Source organism: Mustelus asterias, chromosome 6, assembly GCF_964213995.1.
Source record: "Mustelus asterias chromosome 6, sMusAst1.hap1.1, whole genome shotgun sequence".
NCBI classification, from domain to species: domain Eukaryota; kingdom Metazoa; phylum Chordata; class Chondrichthyes; order Carcharhiniformes; family Triakidae; genus Mustelus; species Mustelus asterias.
Window position 1 is genome coordinate 113,194,078 of NC_135806.1, and position 19,668 is coordinate 113,213,745.

General features: G+C 44.0%; 1 protein-coding gene across 1 annotated transcript in view; it reads left to right on the forward strand.

Moving 5' to 3' along the window:
• pde8b (phosphodiesterase 8B) overlaps positions 1-19,668 on the forward strand; it is a 316,839-nt gene that overhangs the window by 210,708 nt on the left and 86,463 nt on the right. The window contains exons 3-5 of the mRNA XM_078215444.1: positions 3,373-3,563; positions 9,383-9,442; positions 11,649-11,706. Of these exons, the coding sequence (XP_078071570.1) occupies positions 3,373-3,563; positions 9,383-9,442; positions 11,649-11,706 (309 nt within the window). The remainder of the gene's footprint in view (positions 1-3,372; positions 3,564-9,382; positions 9,443-11,648; positions 11,707-19,668) is intronic.

Here is a 19,668-nt window from a genome sequence, read left to right on the forward strand (position 1 = left end):
CACAGACTCAATTTACAGTCTGTGTCTTATAAGTTCTGTTTGTGAACAGAATTCCCACTCACCTGAAGAAGGGGCTCAGAGCCTCGAAAGCTTGTGTGGCTTTTGCTACCAAATAAACCTGTTGGACTTTAACCTGGTGTTGTTAAACTTCTTACTGTGTTTACCCCAGTCCAACGCCGGCATCTCCACATCATAACAAAAGAAGTGCAAGGATAGTATCAAATCCAAAGAGGAGTCCTATAAAGTTGCTAGAAAATGGAGCAAGCCTGAGGATTGGGAGCCATTCAGCAAAGAAGGACCAAGAGATTGATTAAGAGGGGGAAAATAGAGGATTAGAGTAAACATTGAAAGACCATAAGAGCGGATTGTAAAAGCTTCTAAAAGTATGAAAAAAAATAGTGAAGACAAATGTACGGTTCAAAATGGGCGAATTTATAATAGAGAACAAGAAAATGGCAGAGCAATTAAACAGCTACTTCAGTTCTGTCTTCACGGAGGAAGACACAACTAAACTTCCCAGAAATTCTGTGGAATCAAGCTGTAGTGAGAAGGAGGAATTGAAGGAAATTAGTATTACTAAAAAAATAGTGCTGAAGAAATTAATTCAACCGAAAGGTGATAAATCCCCAAGGCCTGATAATCTACATTCCAGGGTACTAAAAGATATGGCCATGGAAATGGTGAATGTATTAATTGTCATTTTCCAAAATTCTATAAATTCTGGAACAGTCCCATCAGATTTGAGGATGGCAAATATGACCCCACTGTTTAAAAAAAGAAGGTTGAAAAAACAGGGAATTATAGACCGGTTAGCCAAACATCAGTCATGGAGAAAGAGTAGCTTTTCCCTCCCGAGTAGTGGTCGTGCTGTAAGGGGATACCTGTCAGATATCCAATACTACTGCCAGTGGGCAGCAAGCAGTTGATGAGCATCCTGGGGCCAGCCTGCTTACTCTGATTCATTGCAATATCAGATGGCCTAACCAGACTCCAGGTTGATGAAAAATAAAGTGTGGGAAAAGTCCATTCATGAGAGGGAGTGAGAGTAAATAAGACAGAGGCCCAAGTTGCTGTTGTTGCAGAGTCCAAAGAACAGCTTCCATTCCTCGTGTGACACTAAGCAGAAGTAAAGATTAAATTAACTGTTGCCTTGCCATTAACTGGACTGCCACCTGAAACTGTTAAGGGCAGTTGTGTCTTTCAGAGCCACTGGCAAGGCATGGCAAATATACCCATGAGGCAAATCTTATTACAGCAAACTTTAAAGATTAGCATCAACCTGCCCGAGTCTTCTCATGCACTCCTCTTCAGAAGTATCCAGGAAACTCGCTTGGCCTAAAGGCCAAATAGGCTGGGTAAAGCCTTCTACAAGCAACAGTTTCTTGATCTACTGCTTTCTAACAGGCCTGCCTGCCCTTTCTCGTGGGGGTTGAGGCTGTTGTTGCTTGTCTTCCTCTGTTGGAAACACTGAGGAAATAAAATGGCATCAGCGATAAATGATGTGTTTTTCAGCGTGACTATGGTCAAAGAAATCCAAAGTAGGGTCCACATTCTAAAATCACTTGGAATCCATAAAGCACAATTAACACGCAAACTCCTTTGATCTGCAAGCCTCACTGTGCCTTTAATTAAAGATATCTGGAAAACAATCCTGCTAGGTTTTACTCAGCAAGTTTGATGTCTGGCATTAATTCAGGTTTGTCAACTGCATGGGCCCGAATAACATAATAGTACCGAAAAAGACACTTGATGAAGCTGTTCATCTTGAACTCATCAGGCTCATTTACACATGCTAGAAGTTACATATATAAATACACAGGGTCCTGTCCTTTGCAGGCAGAAAGAACATGTTCACACATTGCACCTTTTTCAACTAAACAAAATAGGCAACAGCCATTCCCCGGTTCATTCCCCAGGGCAATGCATTGATCAGAGTCAACCTACTTGGTTTGAATTTAAACAAAGCTTGGCAGTTAACTGTCTGTTATCAGTTAACTGATGCATTTTCCATAACAAAGCCTCCACCAGTCAGTTCACTTCCCAAACAAATAGAACTGTCTTTTCATCTAGTATAAATTGTTGTTCCCTTTATAATTTGGTATTCTTGTGAATTGTCCTGATGAGTGCAAGACATAAGAACATAAGAAATAGGAGCAGGAGTAGGCCATCTAGCCCCTCGAGCCTGCCCCGCCATTCAATAAGATCATGGCTGATCTGAAGTGGATCAGTTCCACTTACTCGCCTGATCCCTATAACCCCTAATTCCCTTACCAATCAGGAATCCATCTATCCGTGATTTAAACATATTCAACGAGGTAGCCTCCACTACTTCAGTGGGCAGAGAATTCCAGAGATTCACCACCCTCTGAGAGAAGAAGTTCCTCCTCAACTCTGTCCTAAACTGACCCCCCTTTATTTTGAGGCTGTGCCCTCTAGTTCTAGTTTCCTTTCTAAGTGGAAAGAATCTCTCCACCTCTACCCTCTCCAGGCCCTTCATTATCTTATAGGTCTCTATAAGATCCCCCCTCAGCCTTCTAAATTCCAACGAGTACAAACCCAATCTGCTCAGTCTCTCCTCATAATCAACACCCCTCATCTCCGGTATCAACCTGGTGAACCTTCTCTGCACTCCCTCCAAGGCCAATATATCCTTCCGCAAATAAGGGGACCAATACTGCACACAGTATTCCAGCTGCGGCCTCACCAATGCCCTGTACAGATGCAAGACGAAAAGCTTTGACAACATATGTCTTTTTTCAGCAATACTCAAGTTCTGTACTACCAACAACTAATAATATGATAGGATCCTAATTTGCTCCAGGTGCCTTTTGGCACACACATCTGCGTGGATGGCATGATGGGCAAGTTAACAATTAAAGAGCCTGCATTGAATTATTTAGCGAAGCTTGGATTCAATTGCCATTCCATACCATTTAGATTGTTAACGTCTGTGACAATGTGAAAAAGGTTTGGCACATGTTCACATGTCACAATGGCACTTGGTGTTGCAACATGTAAAACTTATACAACTTCCATGGTTTGCACTGATCTTCAGCATCTATGCATTTATAATTTTTAAATTCCTTAATTGCAGCACTAATAACTGACTGACATAAGACAAGATTGATTAGCTAATAGTGAAAATTCATTATCATGAGGTGAACCTAAGTTTTTATCTTATCTGTATATCAGCTGGACCTGTGAAGTGTGTATATGTGTTAAAAGATTAATTATCAGAAATTTGACTACCATACTCTAATAACTATATTTACTTCTTGTGGATTGATTCAAACTTGACTTGGTAGTTGTGTGATGGATTAGACCACTGCCCTCAAGTGCTTTTATCTCACCTGAAATAACTTATATTTATAGGTTCTGTTGGTCTTTGCTAAAGAGGATAGCCAGAGTGATGGCTTTTGGTGGGCTTCTGATAAAGCTGGATACAAGTGCAACATCGCACGGACACCGGAGTCTGCACTGGAATCTTTTCTCGATAAGCATCATGAAATTATAATTATTGACAACAGACATGCCAAATGCTTTGACGCAGAAACACTTTGCAGGTAATCCAACTGGTTATTTTTGGAAATGGCCTGCAGATGTCAGATACAATGATGTTTTGGTTCCTGGAATTCATTATTTTTGACTGATATGTTGGAATTGGCATGAATAGAGCTGCATTTGTAACATAGGGCAGAATTTTACTGCCCCCACTAATGATTTTAGGGCGGCACGGTAGCACAGTGGTTAGCACTGCTGCTTCTCGGCTCCAGGGTCCCGGGTTCGATTCCCGGCTCGGGTCACTGTCTGTGTGGAGTTTGCACATTCTCCTCGTGTCTGCGTGGGTTTCCTCCGGGTGCTCCGGTTTCCTCCCACAGTCCAAAGATGTGCGGGTTAGGTTGATTGGCCTGGTTTAAAAAAAAAATTGCCCCTTAGAGTCCTGGGATGCGTAGGTTAGAGGGAGTAGCGGGTAAATATGTGGGGATAGGGCCTGGGTGGGATTGTGGTTGGTGCAGACTCGATGGGCCGAATGGCCTCCTTCTGCACTGTAGGGTTTCTATGATTTTGCAGGCAGGCAAGCTAATAAATTCCCTGAGCAGCCTTCCCGCTGTCAATTTTACATGAGGTAGACGAGGTCTAGGCCAGCTTGCTAACCCTTGCCTCAATTTTGAGGCTGGCAGATGGAGTTCAGGTGCAGGGGAAGTTCAGCAACTCTCCCTAATCAGGCTTTGGCAAGCAAGGTGGAGGGGAGTGCCTCCTTCTAGGGCTCCCTTTCCACATTGGCTGCCCTGCCTCGCCATCATCTTTTTCCCTTGAGTACTTGTCCTCCAACAATGGCCTGACCTCTGTGCCATGGTGCCATGGGCCAACACTGTGTTTACCTGGTCTTAGACTCCAGGACTTAGGGCGGAATTTTACAAGATTTTGGCAGCACGTTGGCACAGTGGTTAGCACTGCTGCCTCACAGCGCCAGGGACCTGGGTTCAATTCTGGCCTTGGGTTGCTGTCTGTGTGGAGTCTACACATTCTCCCCATGTCTGCTTGGATTTCCTCCAGGTGCTCCAGTTTCCTCCCACAGTCCAAAGATATGCAGGTTAGGTTGATTGGCCATGCTAAATTGACCCTAGTGTCAGCGGGATTAGCAGAGTAAATGTGGGGTTATGGGAATAGGGCCTAGGTGAGATTGTGGTCGGTGCACACTTGATGCATTGCAGGGATTCTATGATTCTACAATTGTTTCTTAGTGCCGGGCAGGCGTGAAACTGGGAGAGTTCCAGACCCATTTTTTGAGCGGGTTTTCAAGCCCAATCTTATGCACTCTGTCTGCAAAATTTTGGACTAGTCTTTTTCTGGCCAGAGAGTTTGTGGGCGGAGCTTAACTCGTCAGACAGCCTGCAGAGGCAGGTAGTGCACATGTGCAGACCTCTGATGCTGCACATGCGCATTAACAGCAGCAGGGGTCTGACAGACAAAGAGAGAGCTGTCAGGCCTCTGCTACTGCAGGCAGCCTCAAGTAGCTCCCCCCCACTGCAATCGCAGAGGTCTGTGGCCCAAGATGCAGAACCGGCTTACCCCCTGGCACCCAGACTGATCGCAGACCCCGTCCCTCCCCCACCGATCGTGTGCAGAGCGGCAGCGGGCCCAACTCCCTCCCCCACTGATCGCATGCAGAGTAGCAGTGGGACCCCCTCCCCCACACAGGCTCTGGCCCCCATTGACCCTGTCCACATACAGGCCCCACCCCCTGGCAATGCCCCTCATGGGCTCTGACCCCACTGGCCCTGCCTACCTACAGCGCCTACCCCCGACACTGCACGGTGGGCCTTGCCCAGATGCCCGGTGGGCATTGCCCAGATGCCTGGTGGGCATTGCTGAGGTGCCAGGCTGGCATTGCCAATGTGCCAGGTTGGCATTGCCACGGTGCCAGGGGGCACTGCCATTCTGGCACTGCCCAAGGAGCACCCCGACGCTGCCCTCGGCCTCCCCGGGGGGGGGCCTCAATGGCTGATGGTTCCACCAGCGAGGCAACACGACTTTTATCCTTTCATGGGGAGCATGTGTTTTCCTCTCCCCATGAACCTCTCCCAGCGAGGTCATAAAGGCCAAGTGAGCCTGGATGATTGAGTGCCGGGCTCACTGAACACATTAAAATGATCATTTAAATAAGTTTCAATATATTAACTAGCCTCTCACCCATTTCCAGAGAGACTGACTGCGCCGGAAATCCGGCTACTGTAAAACCCCGCCGGTTGCAAAAACCAGCGCCATTTGCACTAGCTGCTTTACGCCTGATTTTACGGCATTTTCCCGCCGGACAACGGACATAAAGTGGCGGTAAAATCCCGCCCTTAGAATCTGGGAATTGCTTGTAATCCCAGCCCTGGCCACTGTTGCCACTGGCACTGCTGAGACTACAGAACTGTTGGCCAATTAGATTGACTGGCTGTTCTCTGATGCAGGACTTCTTTCTGACTGAGGGGTGGGAAGGCTTGACACACCAAATGTCCTTTCTTCAAATGCCTAAGGGACTGTTGTGTTCTGACTCTTCTGGTGGTCGGGCAGGTAACACTGCCAACATAAAAATCCTGCTCATAAGAACAAAAGGAGCAGGGGTAGGTCATAGCATTTCTCAAGCCTGCTCCACCATTCAATGTACTCATGGCTGATCTTTCACCTAAGCTCCCCTTTCCCCATCTTTTCCCTTAGCCCTTGATTCCCTTCGAGGCTAGAAATCTATTGATCTCAGGAGGTGTAAATAATCTATTGAATTCTCCACTTTATCTAGTTTTGTCAACTTGGTTTAGTTTAGTATCTAGATTTTTGGAATCTTTACAGTGATCTTGTTGAATTCCCTCGCAATATCACTGTAGTCGGAGTTTGATGGTCTTGCAGTCTGGTGAAGAAGGTAAAGTTCATTGCCTGTTTCAGGTGCTCACTACTTGACTCTCTCTCATGGTCTAGCTTGATGTCCAATTCTCAGAAAGTTTGCTATGCCTGTCACATTCCAAATTTGGTCAAATTGCTGAGAAGGTGGGTGAGGATGTTTTCCAGAGTTTTATTCCCTTATTAGCCTTGGGTTTTTTTTTTCATGTTTTTGCGTCTTTTCCACGAGATTGGTAGCTACAGGGTTAAGGGTTGGAGGGCAAGCGCTGGTGGTAGGATGTGGTGGCTGGGGATCTGTATTATGAGGGAGGAGTTGGGAAAATGAGAGCGGGAAAGGAAGAAATGTTCAGTCACAATGTTTTGGCCATCATTGGGTGGGAAGGTTGTCATTTCCCGTCCATTAGTTTTGTGTTTGTAAATTGCTGGTAATTTAGACATTTTGGCCCAAACCATTTACAGACCAAGCATATTTGAGCTGCAGTTTTCAACAAGAAAACACTCTGTTTGCAGGGTTTCAAATTAGTACTTTTAATGTAGTGTAGAAAATTTAATTGGATGATAAATTGTCATTTTATAATCATCTTCTAAATGCAGTCTTTTTTTGAAAATCCCAATCGAATTAAATAGATTTTAATTTAACTTTCCCAGCAGGAACAAGGCAGGTGTGGATTCGATGCAGAGACTCAGATTTTCACTCGCAGGTCAGGCATGCAGAGACAGGAGAATTCCTAGATCTGTGAACGTGAACTTTAAAAATGGCCATCCGCAGTTCTCATTTTCATTTGGGGTGGGTGGGGGGGCAGACTTTACTAGAGGCCCTGTTCGCCATCCCCAGAAAAAATTTTGGAGACTGCTGGGTGCAGAGGTGAGTTGGGCGGAAGGCCAGCCCATGTTCTCCAGCACTTTGTTGGATTAAAGTTTTAATCACCTCACACCCACTGTTTCTATGCCCCAGCTATGCTAACTTATGCCACCTCATGCCCCCCCCACTTAACCCATGGCTCCTCATATCTCCTATGCCAACCCTTGTCCCTTTACCCAGCCCCATTGCCCTTCATACCCCCTATGCAAAACCAAGCGCCTCTATCTACCCTTATAAGTTCGGTGAGGTTAAAATCAAAACTTTCATTTTTAAATCTGGTTCCTTCACTTTTCTATTCTGAGTTCCCACATGGTGTCACATTTCTTATTACAAAAACTATTCATGCTTATTCCGGAGGAGCAATTTATAATTCAGATTCAGGAAGAACCATTTTAACTCTTGTCAGGATGCCCTTATTTGGGGGTTTAACATTGAGGCCAATAGTGTTTTGTGCATGCAGTGGGATGCTTCCCTCAGCTTGGGTACACCTAAATCTCAATTGATTAAAATGTAGGTGCTTCTAAGGACGTGTAAATGAGCCCAAATTAGAACTGTCCGATCAGCACTGATCCATGAACTATATTAATATAAAAGGGATAGTAGCAAAGGAATAATATTTCTAGACCAGTACAAGTTGAAATCCCACTACAGTAGTTGGGAGAATTAAACTAAATTAATTAAATCCAGAATTAAAATGCAAGTCGCGTTAATCATAACTATGAAACTACCAGATTTCTGTACAAACCCATTTAGTTCACTAATATCCTTCAGAAGAGGAAATCTGCTGTTCTTTCCAGTCTGACCTACATGTGACTCCAAACCCACAGCAATGTGATTGATTCTTAACAGCTCTCTGAAATGACCTGCTCCTGAATCAACAGAAATGTGACCAGTAAAAGATGTTCTGGCTTCTCGGCCTTTTGGCTAATATCAGGTGTAAGCGCTCAGGGTAGCCAATGAGATTAAGCGGAGGCTTCACCTGATGCAATTTTATAAAGCCATCTGGGCCTTTTGGTTAAGATGAAGCTCAGATTGACCCCGGGAGGGAGTGTAATGCCTCATCCTGTCAGCTTGGATCTTGTTTGATCGAGCCCAAGATGGGATGTATACCCTGTCTTGTCAGGTTTGTCCTTCATATGGGGACTCTGATTTGACTTAATTGGCTTTTTGATTAGGAATAAAATACCAAAAGGCGCCAGAAAAAAAAAGATGTTTGGATGATTTTTGAGCAGCCTTCAGCAGTCCCTTTAAGACTCTCTTCATTAGCTGTGCATGACCTGAAATGATTGGATAGATCAGGCTCTATCCATTTGTTAATTCATTGGCAGAATCCCAATATTATATGTTCCCCTTTCAGGCAGTTCCCCAGAATATCTAAAAGATACTGGCTTCCAATTTGGCAGTCAGGATATTTCCATGGTGCATAGGAGATCACAGTTCAAAAATTCATCTCCACATTCTCCCTATTTTGATTAAAAATCAACCAAAAAGTTGGTAAAGTTCACCACTTTATTTACTTTATGCCACAACAGGCAGGCAGACAGAACAGCTTTCTGTCAATGGACTTTGCAATCACTTCAGACTGAGAGTTGAAGAACGAGTCGTGGTAATTTAATGATGAGATGTTTTCTTCCTGTTCTCTGCCTAAAAGACAGGTGTGACCCACAGCGTAGGTTTATAAAGAGACAGGTCCTGAATTGACCCCAAACAAAATTGGGTCAAACCCTGTGTTTTTGATACCAATCTGGTCCACACCGGCCTTCCAGGCCAACAAACCTACCAAACCCCAGAAGGAATTTGAAGTGCTGTGGCAATAGACACTTTGGCATGCATGTTGTAGCATGGAGTTATGGATACTGATGAAAGAGGCTCCAATTGCTTTCCATCACACAGCAGACCAGGAATCTCTCCCATTCTGACCACCTGTCATTGGCATATGTCAGAAGGATTTACAAGTTCTTAAACTGTTTGACTATGTTATGAATACACCTTATTTGTCCATCACATCCTGCAGTGGGGCTTGAACCCAGAGCATCTGGCTCAAAAGCACCTCAATACCACCTATGAGATGTTTTGCGGGAAGTTAAAAGGACAAGATTCCACTTTAAGAACATTTTATTGCTTTTCACTCCTTAGGTCAATTCGAGCCACAAACCCTGGAGAAAACACAGTGATGCTGGTTGTTGTTCCCCAGTTGTAAGTACTTCATATTCCAGTGTATCACTGATTAATGAAACTGCTTTAGAACGGAGTCAAAAAATTTCTCCTGTGGCATGTTGCTAGGAACATGTTCAAAAATTATGACAGGCATATATGTACATTTATGTTGTATTCTGCAGCTATGGCCTGACACTTCTACCTTGGCTAGAACATCAATCCCTTTGTCCAAGAGAGAGAATTCCACCCTGTTCATAGCACATGCAAATTAGTTTCCATTAGTTCAAATCTATAGTGCCAAAGTTCCTGGTAGAGAATATAAAGTGGACAAATTATCCACAGGGAGGAAGAAATTTGTGGTGCCATCCACTGACCAAGATTCTAATCAGGACAGATAGATGAGTTATATGTACAACACCGCTGTATCCATGCCGGTATTGGGGTATATGCTACCTGATAGGCTAGGTGTGACTTATGCCTTCTGAAAGCTGGCGTACAATACATCCGTGGCCTTATAATATCCCAATAATTTGCCTAAAGGGCTCAATTTCTTTCAATTTCTGCTCAATTGCTCCACCAAAACATAAAAATATAGTGTTTGTCTTATTTCATCCACCCTTCCTTTTGGAGCTCTGCCCGTTTGTTGGAACAGGTATCTCTGTCGCACCTCTCCAGGTATCCTGTCCTGAATATGCAAAAGGATCTCTTCCCACAATTTGGAACAGGTTCAGTATCAGAGCACCATGGGGGCCAGAAATCCCATTCAGTTTTATTTATAGTGGCAGTGCGGAGCACTAAGTAGTACAGCTCAATGACATTAAGTGGTTCCAAAGTGTCTGTGCTGTCTAACTATATGTTAACTTCAGCATTTATAGATAGAAATAAGACGAAGATTCAATTCAAGGAAAGGCCTTTCAGCCCACATATCTTATTCAATCCACAGCCCTTGCATGAGTCACACAAGCTGCTGATTCCCCAATTTCAGGAGCACTGATTTCCTTCCTCAAGCTCCCCTGTAAAAATACAACCAGTAGTGTTAAACATCTCCACCACCCTCAATTTTATCTCTCAAACGAGGTTGAATCAGTTCCTTTTTAAATATAAAATAAGAATACCAGATGCAGGATCAACACCGGTAAAGAGAAAAATTAGCACCTGGTCAGAATCCAGTCTAAGCTCAGAATGTTGACTTGTCTATTCTCTTTACAGATATGCATTGATCTGCTATATATTCCCAAAGTGTTGCTTCAGGTTTCTGTGTTTCCTGGTTGCTATTTTTTTTCACTCTTCCCTATTTAACGACAACAAATGTTTCCAAACCAGACATCTTTGAGAGTCGGGTACACATGTCCAAATTCCAATCTTGCTCAAGTTCCCAGCAGCCAAGGTTTTATAGCATAAAAGCACCCTCAGTTCTCTCACTAAACACACATTGAGATTGGAGTATAAAAGCATTTCTGTTTTGCATTGTACCATTATATAACTCAAGCAAGTTACCATAGAGTGTCCTAATTATCACGAGTGTTGGGTTTGCTCCAACACGAGGCAAGAAAGTTGAAAGTATAGAAAAATGGTTGCCGCCTTCTGAATATCCGAGGCCCAGCTGATGTGAATTTCAGCCAAGTCTGTATGCCCATAACTCCTGTCCAAGAGTGATGTGGAAATAGGTTACATATTCAAATCAGCTCCAAGAACAACCCGGGTTTGGAATTCTGAAAAACAAATCAGCAGGTCATGTGAGAGTATCACTCACTTGTCCCTGGAGGGAATCCATCTGTCCCTTTTAAGGATTGCTGAAGACATCTTCATTAACACCCAAAATATATTTTTGGATTTCTCCTGGCCTCATAAAACTACTGTTGCTTCTGCTAGCCACTAGATAACCCCACCATCACCCTTCCTCTCCACACTCATCTCATGCATCCTTTTGCTCATGACTTCCTGCATGGCTCCCTCATGGAGCAGCAAGTGTCCTGGTGCAGCAAGCTGCTCGCTCTCTCTAATTGAGTGCTCGACAGCTCACCGGTTGCATTCCAATAAAGCCCAAGTTGTGAGAATGGTTTAGATAGCCTGCTAAATCCACAAGGTGGCATTCCACAAGTGCAAAGTGGCTGACTCTGTGCCCATATTGGGGAAAAGATCAGAATTGCCCCAGTAGTTGTCATTTTTAAAAACAATAACAGACACAACACTTGATTTAGAGGAAGCAGTTGTATGTAAACTTCATTGTTATTTCTTCTTGCAGGTGTAACGATCAAGAGGAGAGTTCAGTTTTGCCCCTCCTTAATGCAGGTTTCAACAGGGTATAAAATTCTACCTTATTTGTTTCTATCTTCATTTCATGGTTGCAGCTGTTTGAAAACATTTACACGTGTTTATTCTATGATATATCTGCACCTGGATTAGTTATGCACGTTGTGGGATCCACAAAACGCAATTCTATCAACCTTTCTTCTCATATGTATCTACATCTGTACACTTTTCACAGCACTCAAATATCAAAATATATTGATGTAAAACGGCATGAAATGCATAATCATTGTTCTTTCCGCCAACATTAGAGTTGGTGGAATAGGCAAGCAAATTTTAAATTAAAACTTGGCCTCTTTGAAATTTTACTTTGACTTGACAAAGGAGCTCAATTTATATTTTTTCATGGCTTTTCTTTGTCAGAGGACTTGAAAGGGATCTACTAACACCTGCAGCTTCTGACAGAGAGAAACCTGCTGCAGAATAAGAGTGCTGCTGCAATTTAAAAGCCTGCCTGCTGTCCGGAGGGGGGGGGGGGGGGGTCATGGGGATTAAAGTGACCAGGCCACTGCAAAGTTTTCACAACTGATAGGCAGGAATGAAGATGTTGATCATAGAGCTGCTTGAAGTCACCATGCCAAGAGTGATCTTCAGGCAGGGCAAGAAGGGGCAATCCAGCCATGGTGCCCTCTCCCCCCCTCCCCCTAGGGGACAGTGTGGAGATTAACCTCTTGTCCCAAGCCTACCCAACCCCCCAGGACCTTTCGGGGATTCTCCCTCCATAGCCCAGCAGTGGCAGAGGAGCAAATGGCCATTGGACCTAGCTCCTTGACCCTCCCCACGGGGTTTAGCATGCCAGGTCCATGTTGGTCTTTACCAGCACCAAAGGCCGTCCAGTGCAGTTCTGGCTGGAGAGGCAGGTGAATGGAGGGAGGGCATTGAATCGGGTGAGGAACTCACCTCCTGACTCTCCAAAACCTGTCTGCCACCTACAAGGCACAAATCAGGAGTGTAATGGAATACTCTCCACTTGCCTAGATGAGTGCAGCTCCAACAACACTCAAGAAGCTTGACACCATCCAGGACAAAATTGCCTGCTTGATTGCTATCCATTCCGCAAACATTTAATCCCTCTATCACTGATGAACAGCAGCAGCCATGCATACCATCTACACGATGCACTGCAGGAGATCACCAAAGTTCCTTAGGCAACACTTTCCAAAACCACAACCACTACCATCTAGGAGGACTAAAGCAGCAGATACGTGTGGACACCATCATCTGGAAGTTCACCTCAAAGTCATCCACCATCCTGATTTGGATCTTTCACTGTCGCTCGGTCAGAATCCTGGAATTCCCTCCCAAATGGCACTGTGGGCATACCTACACCTAAGGACTGCAGGAGTTCAAAAGACAGCTCACCACTACCTTCAGAAGGGCAACTAGGGATGGGCAATAAGTACAGCAATGCCCACATCCCATAATTGAACAAAGAAACTCACCAATGCTTTTAAAAATACAAATAAAAATTGAAAGAACGGCTATGCCACAACTGTTGTGGGAGTTTGGGGACTGTGGGGGGCAGTTGTGGGGAAGGGAAATCCTTCCACAGGGCAGCCTTTGGCTGCACCCTCACTCAGGCAGGGTCTGTACACTTACTAGGCATGCTGGCACCCAGCCTGCATTTGGGTTCTCCAGGCATTGAATCACTGTTCATCATGTCAGAAAACTGGAAACTAACTGGAAAAATCCCAGTCCACATCCTTGAACTATTAACAACAGTCTAAATGTTCAAACAATGAACCCGCCTCCCTCAAATTGGCTGGGTTGGTGTCAGGAAACTGGTACGCTGGCGGGTATTCTTGTCCACCTTTGTTCCCAACATCAGCGGGCACGAAAGTCCTGCCCTTGTTACCCAACGGCCAATTTTGCTTAGAGAAATTGCACCATTAATAATTCTTTGGGAAAACAAGAATTATAATTATCTTCACTATTTCTATTATTTATATCTACTTTTCTTTAAAAAACTGTATTCTGGTTTGAACCAAGAGCCATGATGACATTTGAAGCACAAGCTCAGTACTAGCACTGAAACTGAGTTGAAGCAATATACGCAGTTAAAATTATATGATTACTGCAGAGCCATTTACTAATTGCTGTCTGTCATTAATGCAGCTGTCATGCTGTCAGTCTCAACAGCTCTTGCAACCCAATAGCTCATCCTTCACTCTCCATTATATATTCATTAATAGAACTAAAATACTACAAGGATGCACCCAGGAAAGATCTCCAAAATATTTGTTCAAATACTTTTTAACTAGTTAGAGGTTAAATTGGATAGCACCTGAAAACAGGCTCAGGGATCTTGATGCATGATTAACGCATAACTTGCCCATTTCAATGATTGTAGCTTGCAACCAGTGCTAATAGCACTGGTCACTGGCTGCCTCATCAGCAGAGGTCTCAAAATCATTAACCTGCTTGGCACCAGTTGGAGTTAACCAGCACCTCTTAAAGGGGAAATGTATTTTGGCTGCAGCAGATGCTGGCAGTCATACAGCAAGTGAATCTGACCTGAGAAGCAGTGAGGGACTGCACAACATGAGTGTGTGCAGGACCTGAGATTTTGACTCTTTACTAGAGGCCTTGATGGAAGAGGTGGAAAGGAGAGATGTAGTTTATCTAGAAGAGGCCAATTGGTTCTATAGACACATGCCAAAAAAGCCGTAAGAACAGATATCGTGGATTCAATTCCAGGAATCAAGCCCTGAAGACCTGGATGCACTGCTACAACAAGTTCAATGACTTTACCCGAGCAGTCAAGGTCAGTGAATGTACCTTCAAATTCCTTGTTTGTTCATATCATCTCAAACGCACCTTTTTCTTTTTTGGGAATAATGTGGAAGTGTTGGAAGAATTAGCAGACTGATTATCAGTGTGTTGAACCACATCATAAGCACTCCTTCCATGGCGAACAAGTCCTGGGACTTGAACACAGAGGTTCTGGCTCTAAGGTGTGGTGCTACCTTCTGAGCCACAAGACCACCCTCCATCTTCAAATAACGTATCCTTAAATCTAGTTTCAGACACTGCTCACATCACCAAACTCTCATCATTTACCCACCATCAACATCAGTCAGGTCTTACAGCTATCATTCATATGCTTCAGCTCACCTTCATGCATTTAGCACAGCTGTAAGCCTTCCATCAAAATCTCACAGACACTGCCAATTATAGAACCATGATGCCCACATCAGTCAAGTAGGTTGCATGACACTCACTGACACACTGCCCTCTCTCTTGCAGGAAAAGGTGGTACATAATGGTGGATGCAGGAGTAAATCAGAGGGGGACAAGCATGTTTACTTGTCCTAACTCCCACGGAGGAGACACCTGGCCATTATATAAGCATGCATCGCTGAAGCTATAGCCAGCAGCAGGGCTCAAACCATCAGTGACGATGGTATGCTTGTGCCTAATGCTTCTTCCCACTTGCCCCTCATCCCACATTCTCTTCTGATTTGCAAATGGTGTATGCATGTACCACTTAATACCAACAGGACCATCCCCACTCCCCACTGCCCATCCACCACTGTACCAACAGTCTTAATGTAGTGCTTGTTTCTTATACAATACTCAAGTGGTGCAAACTGGCCAGGCAGTGCATGAATAGCAAGAAGAGAGGGGCTTGAAGATACGACACAATCACTTTATTTCAAACTCCCAGCCACCAGCTCAGAAGACGACATGAGGCCTGGATTTTCACCAAAACAGTTGTGGCAAAAATGGTGGATGAGGCCAGAAATTGCAAATCCTTCCCCATTTTAATGGGGGCAGAGCACATTTTGCACAACTCATAAGGGCAACTGGCCTCATCAGCTGCATCCACTCAAGTGGGATTTTAGTAGCCCAGGAGTGCGAAACCGAAAGTGTGTAGAGTAGACCTGGTAGGAGAAATGCTCTGGGAACGACCCAGGTTCAGAGACGGACTTACATATTTGGGGCCTCCACACTCACCCTCTTTGTGGCCTCCCCCATGACATCACACCCCATCCCACCAGTGACATCAAGCCCCACCCTAAATGATGCCAATGCCCCCTGATCCCACCCACCTTCAGTTCACACAATACAAGCTATAAAAATACAGAAAAATACACAAATCACTGCTTAACTGCATTAGTGCTTTATAACTTGTGAAAACAGGCCTGTAATTAATCAATTGAAATCCACAATGCAAGCAAAGCACAATGCAAAACTTAACTCCATCAGTGTTTTTTGACTTATAAAAACAAGCCTGTAATTGATGAATTGAAATCCAAGCCCATCTGTTGTCAGCATGATGGTAGAGACGGTCAATATCGTGATCTGTGTGTCTTGAGGTGAACACACATGGAACTGGCAGATGAACATCAAGGTAGAGAAATCAGCCGATGATATGACTACAGCACAGCAGAGACCAATGAGGAACAGAATGCGCCAGAAACTGTCCAGTGCAGGAGCAGATACTCCAGAGAAATGGAGTATCCAGTCCAAGTCCATTATTAGTGGCTTTGCTGGTTACCATCTAGCAGGATTCCATTCTTTGTCTTTCTGAAGGCCAGTATTGAGAGCGATGGGGAATGGCAGTTACTCACTGGTTATAACTGTCTGCATGTGACCACCAGCCATTATATCAGACCAGCATATGTTCTCTTTTGAAGAATAGAATTGAGACTGGAGAATATGGCAGAGGGACGGATTTTTTAGATTTTCTTGTTTCATCAGTTGTTTGCAATCCATGGCAATTTTGATAACATTTTTTCTGCACTTTTCCTTCACAAAATCATCAATAACGTTCAACATAGATAAAATCTTGTAATGATATATTTTCAATCGTCAGTATTGCTGAACTTGCAAATGCTCCTGACTTGTCATACTTCACAGATCATTTTTCACTCTTCAATACAGAGAAAAAATACAATACAAAAAAGAACAGAAACATTTGTGAAAGGTAATGTTGAAAGTATTTTCAGAATGGTTTCCACGTTTGGAAAGGTTGCCTGCAAACCATCACATACAACCCTGTACAAATCATCTGGTGATCGTGAAGCACAAGAACTCATCATTAACAATTAAATGAATTAATTGTTTCACTCCAATTTCAAAAGGGTTTGTGTCTATGTCCTCTCAGTAGAATTCTGTTAATCTCTTACTGCAGCAGCTCTTAGCATTCTCACCCAAACTTCTGTCAAAAAATGTGCAAAATAATTCAACAGTTTCTTTCAGAGATTCATTTCTACACTGCAATTGCACAATTATTGTGTCACAAATAACATTGGCAGTCTCAAGGTTGATCTTCTCTTTCCCTTTTAAAGTAATTTCATTGTCTCTAGTTTCATCAAAAATTAACTTCCTGCATCTTGTATGGTCTCATCATCACAGGGACCTGTATTTGTTGTTAATGTTATTGCCTCTGCTTCCACTGGGCATAATCACTTCAAACTTCCCTGACGACACTTCTAACTGAGGCTAATAATTACGAAGCATTCAATAAAGTTGTATCAACATTTTGCAGTGATTTGCTGACAGCATTAATTCTTTAAAGTAAACGGTTCCACAAAACAGTAAAACAGCAATACTGTACTTTTCAAACTTCGCTGCTAAGGATTTTGCTTCAGCTGTCACACATCATTTCCATGAATTTGATGTGACTATGTCTGATAAGCATTGACAAATTCAGTTTCAAAGCCGAAACAGCATCTGCACAAGCGGATCACCTGGTGTCACAAATTCTTTCGACCGTCAAATGTTTTCATTAGTGAATTGATTTCTAAGCCACTCTGCCATTAGGTTCTGTCTGTTAAGAATGTTTTCCATGTGCCTACACCAATCATGATTGCAGCATATTCCACCGATACGTGGAAGATGAAAAAAAGCATACAAGTTTTGAACAAAGTCAAAAAAATGTATTGGTTTTTCCTGAGCCACAATATTGATAATCTTTCAAATGCTCTTTGAGAAGCTCATCAAATTCACTGAGATATTCAAGGCAGACTAAAAATGATCTCTTTGACTTGACACTGATGACTCATCATGCCCTCTTAAAGGAATTCCCAAGGAAGACAGCAGTTTGACTGGCAACAACGCATCTCTGCACTTTCCTCCAATAAGAACACTCATTTTGAAACAGCTGATAATGCAGAATCAATTCTTCCAGATAATTTACGTCTTTGAACAAACACATACATAGGGCTGGATTCTCTGACCTCACCCACAGCTAGGATTCTCCAACCTCTCGGCAGTGAGTGAAGATTTGGCTGAGCGCCAAATTCTCTGTTCTCATTGGCACCGACAGCAGGGCATGAACAGCTGGAGAATTCCAGCCGTAGCGTTAATATGACTTTTGGAAGTTTCATGATCAGCAAGATCTCTTTCAATGTTTCTCCGGTTAGAGTACCCATCGACAAATGATTCTTTCCCTTTACTAGGGTGAGGGAATAATTTGCAAATATGGCATTAGGCTGCCTTAGAGGTTTACAAAAAGAAGCAACCAATTTCTCTTTCCATCATGCCATTTTTACCCTAGAAAATTGGACTCATGAAGACTTATACACTACTTTCAGCCTCGAACCTCAAACTATTTTCTCAATTTTCAACATTACTTATGTTCACTGGTTTATTTATTATGAAATATTCAATCATATCTGGTGGAATAGATTTTTGCCATAAGTCAATGTCTTCAGGGTAGGTTTCTTCACTCACTTCGGCTGCAGAAGAATGAGCTTGAACAGTATCTTATAGTTTCATTCCCATTTCAGAATAAGATTTTCAGGCAATGTGTTGTCTCCGGAAATTGGCAGGTCGAAGTCATCAGACAAGTCACCAAAACTTTTGGTGGATGTTGTTGTTGAGGGTGAATGTGCAGTTTAGGGACTGCAAGATACTTCAAACCTTTTGAAATACAGTGCCAAACTGTCTTTTTGCCAAGCTTCAATCTCTTGCCTTGCCTTAAACTTTCTGTATCTTTGACAGCCAGATTCATAGTGTCGCTTCATATTGACTGATCTGTCTTGATTTCAATGAATATGAATTTTCAGAAAGAGCAGTCTTCTTTGCCCTCCTCAGCCCTGGGGGTCAGGGTGCCCCTGCTCACTTTGATGACATTGCTTCACTGCTGGCTCAGGTTGCCTGGCTATGGAATGGCCTTTCCTTCACCTGCTTAGTCAACCTCAACCCTGGCCTGGGAGTCAGGTCATTCCTGCAGCTGCTCCCTTCGACAACCTAAGCTTGCAGTGTGTTTGTGGCTCACTGGGATCACCGCTGGCAACTGGCCTGATCTATGTTCTCACTGACACCAGTCTACTTGCCCAGCCCTTCTCACTCTCAGTCCTGGCATCTGATTGAGTCACTCTGCTGCTCCTCGAAAACCATGTATGGCTGCTTGTCTGACACTCACAAATCCCAACTGCTCACCTGTCGCTCGGGTGGCCAGACCTTTAGCCTCAAGACTGTGTTTGCTCATGGCTGGCTGCCTGGCTAGTGCCATTGGCTTTATCTGGCCTGCCTTGACCTCTGCTCTTGCCTTCGGTCAGTGGCCGCATCCTTACCAGTACAGTTGCCGCTCAGCCCTCTCACTCTCAGCCCTGGCCTCTGGTCGAGTCACCCCACCGCTCCCCATAAACCACACCATGAACTTCCCAACTGTTAACTGCTCACTTCTTACAAGGACGGCCAAGCCTCGAGCCTCCATGACCGCGTATGCTTCTGGCTCACTGCCTGGCTGCTGCTGGCTTTATCTAGCCTGCCCTGTCTTGGCCTCTGTTCTTTATTTGGTTGGTTGGTTGCCTGCTTGCCTTTTTTCAGCCCTGGCCTGGAGGTCATTTCACCTCACCTTTCCACACAATGGCCATTGTCCAGCGCCTCCCCCTCGGTCCTGGCTGAAGGCCTCGCAGGCTCGCGCCACGAAGTAAGCTCAGCCACCTCACTGTTGCCTCAGGCTCCCGAGCCCAAATGTCAGAAACCTGGTTGCTGCTTTA